The sequence below is a fragment of the Benincasa hispida genome, chromosome 1 (assembly GCF_009727055.1).
Source record: "Benincasa hispida cultivar B227 chromosome 1, ASM972705v1, whole genome shotgun sequence".
Lineage (NCBI taxonomy): Eukaryota > Viridiplantae > Streptophyta > Magnoliopsida > Cucurbitales > Cucurbitaceae > Benincasa > Benincasa hispida.
This window is the reverse complement of record NC_052349.1, coordinates 34,671,084-34,681,771: the sequence shown is the minus strand read 5'-3', so window position 1 is coordinate 34,681,771 and position 10,688 is coordinate 34,671,084. Positions and strand designations below refer to the sequence as shown.

Here is a 10,688-nt window from a genome sequence, read left to right as displayed (position 1 = left end):
CTTCTCTATAGAGGCAAAGGAGCAGGGTAATGCATTAGAGGTTGCCGCTTGTACTCATATTAGTCGTAGTCAGATAACCTTGCACATGGTGTTACACGAAAAGCTTTGGAGGATTGCAAGACTTCTATTCTCTATTTGTCTTATCCTACATGATTTACTCTGCTTATGTCTAGATATGTTTTCTTGTAATTGGTGGGGCTTTTGCCCCTTTGTTCTTTGTCCAAAAAAAAAGAAAGAAAGAAAAAGAAAACTATATGTTTAAATACATTTTTGTTCTCATTCATTAATGTATCTAAATATAACCTTTTTACTAAGTAATTTTATATTTGTTGATTTCTTCACATATATTTTACAATCTAATTCATCTCTTTTTCATAAAACACATTTTTAATTTCACATCTCCATTCTTATTCATCTTTCAATAGAATCTCATTATGATTAATGTAAACGTGACCTGAATGATTAAAGGCCTACTTGAAAGTGAAATTAAAATAGCCTTGCCTAAGGACAGGGATTACACTTGTACTGCGTAAAAGTCCTTCAAAAACTAGTAGTCTCACAAATCTGAATCATGCAAGCACAAAGAGTAAAAAAGTGATTTAAAAAAAAAACAAACAAACAAACAATGAAGACTTTTTCTCCTTCTCCAATTCCACATGTATGAAAGATGAAACAACAATATAATAAAAGATGGAGATTTGCCCCTTTCCCTAAAAAAAGTAGTTTGAGAAAAAGAGAGGGAGAGAGGAAAAGCAGGATCATTTATTGATTTTGAGTTGATATGACTTCTTGACCTTTTGCAAGTACTTGCTGAATCCTTCCCAATCTGCCCATTACTCTCAAACTTGTTTCCTTACCAAAACTAACCATTCTTCCCCTTCTCTACATCCTATGTCATGAAGCCAGAACAACAACCAATGTTAAATGATATAAATCCCATATGTCAAGCAAGACCCAAAAAAAAATAAACACATATCTCTTCAAAATCAACATGTCTTGTTCGTTCAGTTCAAGTGTATACATTATTCAAACATCCAAGTGAGAGTCTGTCAACATACTGGAGTTTCCCTTTTTACAGTTCCTTCTGTACACTAAAACCTATGAACAAAAATCCCTTCCTCAATACCATCAACAGTCTGTTACTGTATGTGGACATCACCATACAATATACCACATCTCTAACCAATCTTCGAACTCGTCGGTCATACCCTATCACACAATAGAGCAGTCTGAAACTTCTACCTCTTTGTATGTTACAATACCTCATTGTAAATTGTACATACGGTTTTTCCAGTACTTGAGGCCATGGTGATGCGGAGTCATCCTTTGGTCCGAAAAGATTCCTAATGAGGTACAACCTCCAAATCTTGCAATTACCACAAAGGAGGGATTCCTTGTCTAAAATTTAAATTAGATGTGCTACTAATGCCTCAAAAGATAGAGGTTAGATGATAATAAACTCACAGACAAAAGCCCAGTTTCCAACTCTCATCTATTATCTATGTCATAGTCTAGAGCGTCGGATGAACTTTGTACCAGAGAAAGGTGAGTGCCTGCGAGCTGAAGCAAGTGGTTGCCCGTTTAAAGAGCCGTGAAATTTAATATCCCAACCTTCAACATTTTTGGGCACACAAACATCGAAGAGAAATTGACCGAGGACACTATGTGCACTGATGCCAGGGGGGCTTGAAAGCGGAGATGTTCTTTCTTTTGGGTCAGGTGAGGATGGATGCTCTCCACCATCCTGAGTATCTGCCGAGCTTGGCAAGAAGAAGTGATCGCTTGGCCCAACTGCCACTCTTCTAAAACTCTGGTTTGAATTAACAGCTGCATTCTGAAGGTCACATATCAATTCAGGCATTTCATCACCTTCCATGTCTCTTCTTTCTCCTTTAAATTGTAGGATTTTGTGCGAATAAACAGATGACGCTTTCTCGAGAAATATGGTCACAGCAGCTCTATATTGAGCTGGGTAATTTTTGTAATGACCTGACAAGAAACAGATATCACATATAATTTAATTATAAACATTTTCCTGTCTAAGGAACAGTATCACTTGGAGAAAATTAGCCCAATACAACCATATCAACAGCCAAATTTTTATTTTAAAAGGCTGCTTTTTGTTTCAATTAAAGGGAATTGAATCCTTCTGAAGAGAAATTTTGAAAATGTAATAATAACATTGAAAACAGGGCACTTCTTTGTTCTAAATGAAGTACTACAAAGGAAAGAGTCAGTTTGAGACAAACCTAAGTGTGGGGAGCCATTGAATTTCACAAGCTGAACGTCGGCCCCTAATTCTTGAATACTCTTGGTGAAATTACAGATAACTTCATACTGAGCACGATCATCCTTTTCAGAGCACATAATGAGAAATGGAGCACCAATGTTCTAATAAGAGCAAGAAAACTTATTAACTTGTGAATATGAAATCGAGTTTAGGGAAGGTGAAAAGAAACTAGGAAACTTACAACAGACGAGCACAATGTCCGCCAATACTCATCACGCTGTGAATCAAATCTAGTGAGATATAGAGCATCAAGACCAGAAGAGACGCCTTTTGCAAGCCAGGAGATAAGTTGAGATGATCCAGGCATTTTCAGAATAGTTGGATGTATGGCAAATCGAGCACCCAAGTCACTTATTAGTTCAACAGGACTGGAATCATATATGTGCCCAGAAACACAAGTTCTGATCATTTGACATTCATTCTTCACAGTAAAAGGAAATGAGGAAACTGTCATTCACCACCTCGATTTCAATTCGAATTGATATCACAAGGAAGACTTTTTTACAAGAGAAACTTAAAGAATACAAAACAATGATAAGCTAACCATGTAAAGTGGACTGCCACATCTTCCCTCGATAATCTGCAATTCATGAAGTAAATTTATTAATAATGCGATAGTTGCAATAAGATTACTAATTCAATATGGATATAAACAGAAAATTGATGTGTGCATTAAATGAAGAATTCTCAGTAATTGAGCTAAGTCACCTGCAAAACCCTGCACATACAAGCCTTTGATGCACCACTTAGAGCTACAAAAACTATAGGACGAAGCTTCAGTCTTAGCTCCTGTAAAGAAATACCAAAAGGATCTTATGAGATAATTTGAAACACACTGAAACTTCCATCTCATTACAATAGTCCATTGTACTTTTTTTTGGAAAAAAATTGGGGTACAATTTAGTAATTGTTTCAACATCACACATAAGTTCATATCTACCCTGTTCAACTTCAACCCAGATTAACCATAAGGTCAAAATGAAAAAACATCCAACATAAGAGAGAGAACAAGGGCACTAACCTCTACAAGCTCATTAATAACAAGAAACGCCAGTGATGTAGCTCTTTCAGGATCAAATCTGAAAGAATTGTAGTGAGGAGAAACAGAACAATACGTTAGACATTTAAAAACAAAAAGGTAACTGACGTTCTCTGACCATGAAACGAGCAACATCGAAAATAGACTTGGGGTCAATCACAACAATTTCCCAAACAAAAACCAAATTCGACGCAGAAAACGAGAAACCCTCCGGCGAAATCGTCTTCCAAAAATACCCAATTGAAGAACGAAGGTACCCAGATGAAAAAGCCCAACACAATTCAAAATCCACCTCCAGGAATACGAAGAAAACCAAAAACATCGATGACCCAAATAGCAAAAGAACTCACATATTAAGAAAATCGGCATAACAAACAAGGGAATTCCATCCAAGCGAGGCATAAAGATGAACAAACTTATCCAAGTGACGATGCTGAATCGAAACCCAAGCGAAAAGAACAACAAGACCTCTACTATTTCGGGGCTCGTTTCTCGTTCCCCAATAAACGCTTCCACCGCCAACACCACCGCCTAACATCGCGGTTTTCGAACTAAATTTCGACCCAGTAGAGGTAGAGACGATTTGGGAAGAGGGGTTTGAGGGAATTTGGAGTGAAGATTCGAAGGATTGGAATCGGAGCGTGTGAGATATCTGGCACGTGGATGAGAGGCGCTGCAATGGTGGATGGGAGTTGGGGAAAAACAAAATCGATGGTTCATCAATTATCAATAAAATCAATAATGTGGTGCTGGGAAAATCGACTCTTCTCTGTTTTCTCTCTCATCTTGTTCTTCGTCGGAGTGGGACCCCATTATTAATGCAGATCCTAACACTCGCTCAACGCTTTAGGATAAGTTTTTGTCGCTCGTTTCAGTTCCTTTGTTTGTGATAGTTCAGACGACGCCGTTTTGCATAATTTCTCGTGGCTCCCAATTTTTTAAAAAAATTATTCAACCCGTTACTAAATTTCCATTCACATCTCTATATTTTGTTTTCGTAGGTTCAATATCGACACATAAAAGGTAAATTGATATTTCTATTAGATAATAAAAAAATCTACAAAACATATAAAATAAGCAACAAAATATCACTAATAATATAAATAATAGATATTTAAAAACCATAAAAAACTTATTTGATAATTTAAATTTCTAAAAAATTAAAGTTTCGATATTTCTATCGACATCGATATTTCAAGCTTTGATTATATATATATATATATTAAAATAATTATCTGCATTTTATTTGTGTTGTTCGTTTGTGTTGCACGTTTTTATTTGCTTATTTTTAAAGGTTCTTTTCTCATACATTTAACCATTTTAAACTAGCAGCTAAGTTGTAGCTATTTTTGGTTGTTAGGCATGATACTTTAATCACAATGGATAGCTTCAGTTTTTTCTTTTTTATTACTTTACTTTATAATTAATATTTCCATTTTTTTTAATAATTAATGTCTTGTTTGATGACATTTTTTTCTTTTTTTTAGTTTTTTTAAATGTACACGTTTTTTGACAACTTCTTTACAATAGTTTTTGGGACCGTTTGGATTCACTCAAGGAAAAAATTATTTTTTTTAAACTTAAAAACTTGTTAAAATACACTTGAAAAACTATTTTGAATGATCGTCAAACAATTCAATTTCTTCCAAAATAACTTACTTTTTTACATTAAACACTTAGAAATGTATTTCAAATACGTTCTCCATTTTTCTAAATTAAACATTTGAATTCTTAACTGAATTCTATAAAAACAAACAAACAAATTTTTTAAAACTATTATTTTTTTAGTTTTCATAAAAATCTTAAAAGAATGGATAAAAAAATGGAAATAATTTTTATAACTTACATTTTAAAATTCAAATAATTATCCAATGAATAAAGTTTAGTTATTTTCTTCCTATTTGAATTTCCTTTTCCTTTTTCTTTTCTAAGTCATGACATTTGCATCGAAATTGAACGACGTTAAGATTGGCCTTAATCCTTTACTTTAAACTTTTTTTTTACCCTCTATTTGGAATTAAAGAAGTTCATAAAAGGGGCTCTAAACTCCATGGTTTAAAATAATGTCATATTTTGAATGAAAATATTTGAAATAAATATAATCTCTATTTGGATGTTAGTTAAAAAAAATCAAAGACTAAAATATTATTTTAGTCAATATAATTTCGAAGATCTAAACTTAGTTCATAATTATGATAGATCTTAAAATCAACTTTTATAGTTGGTTTAAAGTTATCATTTAAAAAATAAAATAAAATAAAATCTCTATCAATTTTCACCCTTGAAATTTTAATAATATAATTATGTTGGGACTTCTTTAATGTAAATTATTATTACTAATTTTCAAATATGAATGTGTTTACAATTTTTATTGAAAATACGAGATTAAATTTAGACATTTGAATATAACAATACTAAATTAGAATGGACCTCGAAATACAAATACTAAGATAACTATTATGACCAAGATTAAAAAAATATATAAATAATATTACTAATATTGTATTTAGATTTGAATTACCAATAAGGGGATTTTTATATATAGAAAAGTGGGCCAAAGTATTTACAATTTATAGCAAAAAAATATACTGTAAAATAGATTAAGAAACGATTACAGCCCAAACCAAACTCAAAAATGATGTAAAATACCCCCAGCCCAAATGCAAAAATAAATAATAATAATAAAAAGAGAGAGAGAAAAGACGGCGACCCGACCTGAAACTCCAACCACAATTAATTGACACGATTTTCTCCGAATATCTTTGCCTCCAACTAACGACGCTTCATATTCTCCAATCCTCTCCATTTCATTGTTCTCTCAAAATCAATTTATTCTTATTCTTATTATTCTTCCTCTTTTTCCATCGACGCTGGTTCACTTCTTCTTTTTTATTTACGTCCTTTTCCATGCACTGCTTCATTTCCATCCTCGTCCGCTATTTCTTGGTCCTCCTCTTCTTCTTAATCCTTATTCCACTTGTGCTTCTTGCTGCATCTTTCTTCTCACTACACCGGTAATAACTCAACTTCAAAAGGTATATCTTTTTTTCTTATCAATTTATGAATGATTATAGTTATTAAGCCTAATTCTAATTTCTTGTTTAGTAGTAATATTTATTAACCATAAATTTTGTATACAAATGGTAAGCAACATCAAAAGAAAGATAATTAAATAAGAAGAATCATTAAAAAAAATTAAAAAATATTTTTTTAAAAAAAGATAAAAACTCAAAAGATAGAGCAAGGGAAACTAAAACTGAAGGTATAAACAAACCTATGATAGACATTGATAGCCGTGTATCACTGTCTATCAATGATATAAAGTGATGGAACATTTTCTCATATATATTTGGTCTGGTTGTATATGTTTTCATATTTGATTGTTTGTCTAGGGGCTAATTATTAGATTGTATATGTTTTGATATTTGTTTTGTTTTAGTTTAGTTTGCTTATAGGATCCACTTCATGGTTTAGTCATGTTGTAATACAAAAAAAAAGAAGTACATAGAAAGTAATAGAACTCTAGCAATATCTATTACAAATAGACACTAATAGACTACTATCAGTGTCTATATGCGACATTAAGTGTTGTATGTTGTCTATCATTCATACCATTACCAATGTATACATATGTTTTCTTAGATATGTTTAGTTGAGGGTTACTTACAATTGGTATTTCTTTTACAGTTTGTATTTTTTTCATTCATAGACTACTTACACTTGATGTCGTGCTTTAGTATATAAAAAGGTACTTGATAGACAGTGATAGACACTATCACTGTATATCACATTTCATGGTTTGCAATAGACAGTATCTATCTATCGCTGATAGACATTATTGTCTATTAGCAATAGACTGTGATAGAAGTTTACCAATGTTTATTGAATGCTAATAGTGAGTGATAACCAATGATAGAATATAGACTGGTTGTTATATGTTTAAACATATGGAACAGAAACATGAACATCAAACAATAATGCAATACCAGAACAAGCATTTGAGGATAACAATATGCATCTCATTAGATGTAATTCAAACTATAAAAAAGCAATTAGATGCATCTCATTAATGAACTTAACTTTACGTCATTTATGTCATTTGTCTCGTGAAATTATTTCACGAGACGAACTCCACGAGAAATGAATTCAACGAACTCAACTTCACGTCATTTCTGTCTTTTATCTCGTGAAATTCATCTCGTGAAGTTATTTTACAAGACAAACTTCACGATAAATGAATTCAACAAACTCAACTTCACGTCAGTTCTATCTTTTGTCTCGTGAAGTTACTTCATGAGACGAACTTCACAAGAAACGAACTCAATGAACTCAACTTTATATCATTTTTATCTTTTGTCTCGTGAAGTTCATCTTGTGAAACGAACTTCACGAGATGAATAGCGTGGTCGAGGAACCACGACACCATGGACGAGGAAGAGGCCATAGTCGGACGCATGCAGAAAATCAAAGAAGAGAATCGCGGAAGAACCATAAACCTATACGCGCAGAAAATCAAAGAAAAAAATCAAGGAAGAAATTGTATCATGGTCGAGGAAGAATGTCTTCGATGAAGAACGTCGAGGAAGAAGTTGAAGAATAATGAGGAAGAAGCCATAGGTGAGGACACACAGATTTCAAATTGCAAGGATATTTTAAGAATTTTGAAAAAAAAAAAAAGAAAAAGAAAAAAGAAAGAAAGAAAACTCCACTTCCCTTGACAATTTTTTTGCTATAGATTGTAAATACTTATGTTTTTTGTATTTATAGAATTACTCTTACTAATATCGTCTTTCGACTTAAGATTGTCTTTTGACTCAAGATTATCACCTGTATAAGTAGTAAACTTTAAGAGAATAACTTTCCAATGAAATAATGTTAATTTGAAAACTTAATAGTTACCTTAAATATTTATACATATAGAAACTAAATAAACACAATTTAGGAACTAATTAGAAAACTCATCTAAGGATTACATTAAGATCACGTTTACCCACTTGTAAATGTAATATATCAATGGTAATCTAAAAAGTGAGTCCCATTTAATTACGCTTGTTATTGTTTATCTGTATTATGCAATTATTATGAAATGTGGGGTCTACTTTGAATTATGTAATCAAATAACGCAATCTAATTAAGGAATGAAACATGCTCAATTTGATTGCATTTGAAATTTACGTAGGACCTATTAGATATTATCGTTTCCATTACTTTACCATTATGAATATTGTTGTTGTTATAGTATTAGAATTGTGAATATTTCATATTTATTGTTACTATTATTATTATCGTTATCGTTATTGTTACCACTAGGGTCTAGCGGTAACAGTAATAGTAAATGTGATAGATTTATATAAGTAAATGTGATAACAAAACAGCCCAATTACATTTGCGATTCATACTCGTTATAATTGCCACTTTTCATTACGATTTGGTAAACGTGGCCCAAAAAGTTTATACTTATGGTAAAAGTAGGTATATATATGTATGGAGGTAGTTGGCTTGCCAACATGAGTTGAGTTAAGTTGGTATAATATACCAACTTAATGTTTGGCCAACCAACTTTAAATGTTGGTGGAGTTGAGTTGGTATATTTTACCAACTCATCCCAACTCGCCTAATCTTTTTCTTCTTTCAATATTTTTAATGACCCCACCCATCGACTGTTGTCGACAATTATCGCTGCCACACTCTAGGAACCAACTTTGAGCTCCGACAACCACATCTGATAACAACTCCGACGACCAATTCCAAGCTTTGGCAACCACCTTCGATGACAATTCCGGTAACCCAATTCCAACAACCACCTTCGTGCGACCAACTCCGATGACCAATTTTGGATTTCGACTAATGGTTGAAAACCCTAACACAGTGGAAGAATCAAGGACCATTACTCGCTATCAATTTAAGTATTTTGACATACCAATACATTGGGAAATTCAGAAAACATTACAGAGACAAAAAATAAACAGCCTACTGTATTATTAAACTAGGTTAAGCATGCTATAGAATTAAATCTACAGAGAAAAGGGAAACGTTGCTTACTTTTGTAGAACTAAATTAAAAACACCAATTTTTCAATTGGGATTGAGAACAATATCACTAAAAAAGGTTTCCTCCTTATTCTCTAAGAATTGAGGATTATAGGTTTGTGGGAACCAAATAACAACTAGGAAGAAGGAAGGAGAATTTCTTTTGGAGAGAAAGTATGTTCACAAAATCGTTCTGTGTCTATAAAAAATCAATCACCTTGCGTTCTTCAAAAAATTGCACGATTATAATCACAAAGAGAGAGACAGAGTGAAACATGGGAATCATTCCATGTTTCTGTTAACTCCCAACATAGGAGTTAACTTTTAATTTTGTATTAAATAAATTAATAATTAATTAAATCTTATTTAATCAATGATTTCATTTAAATCATATTTAAATTAAACATATCTCATACAACCTATAGTTTTAATTCAATTAATTAAATCAAATTAAATAATTATTTAATTCTCTAATTAAATAATTATCAAATTAAATATCAAATATTTGATTTAACATACAAATGAATCATATCCAGTTGTATTTCTCTTGTAACCTATAGTTTTAATGTGCATCAAATACACATTAATTTCAACCTATAATTTTAAGATGAATCTAATTCATATTAAATTAATATTTGCACTGCTTCAAATATTTAATTCTACCACAAATTAATTTTGAATCATTTTCAAAATTAACTTTATTATAAAGTGTAAATAATATATAAAGTTTATATTATAATGTATCATTATACATTATATTATTTTTCTAAGTGAATTTGAACATTTAAAACTCTATTCAAAACATGGTTATCTCAATTCCCTTTACGAGCTAGGAATTAGATCTCATGAAACTACAGATCAGAAGCTCCAGCTATATAAGATTAATTGGCTAAACTCATTAACCACATTAGTCAGTAATCGTTAACTGTGGGTACACTCCATTAAAGACCCGCAACTATACCATTCTCACTGTAGATATATTTTTCTGTCCATGGATATAGACCAACAACAGCAAGTCCTTCACGAGTGTTCGTGACACTAGCTGGGTTAAAATTATCGTTTTACCCCTAGGTCACTTCTGTATCATTAAATACCAGTGCTTCTCTAATGAATAACTTGTTTATGGTTCAACCATTAAATGAAAACCCTACTCGGGCTAGTGAGAGGATAGAGTCCTTTGTTTAAGTCCCAGAGACACCACTTAAAGAAACATTCATCTACTTACCTTAAAGTTGGGAAGGAGTGAAATCCATCTTGTATTCTTATGTTCTCAGCTCCCCACTCGATCTTGTCCCTAAAATGGTAGGCTTAATGAGCCGGCGAACTGGCC

The 10,688-nt window shown here is 32.2% G+C and overlaps 1 protein-coding gene across 1 annotated transcript; it reads right to left on the bottom strand.

The window, feature by feature from the left end:
- Positions 1-943: 943 nt before the first annotated feature.
- On the bottom strand, positions 944-4,117 carry LOC120090408. The gene is made up of 7 exons (XM_039048047.1): positions 3,680-4,117; positions 3,312-3,369; positions 2,999-3,079; positions 2,835-2,870; positions 2,472-2,711; positions 2,250-2,391; positions 944-1,989 (listed from the first exon to the last, which is right to left on the bottom strand). The coding sequence occupies exons 1-7, from the start codon at positions 3,865-3,867 to the stop codon at positions 1,505-1,507; spliced, it is 1,230 nt and encodes a 409-aa protein (XP_038903975.1). The 5' UTR covers positions 3,868-4,117; the 3' UTR covers positions 944-1,504.
- Positions 4,118-10,688: the final 6,571 nt, after the last annotated feature.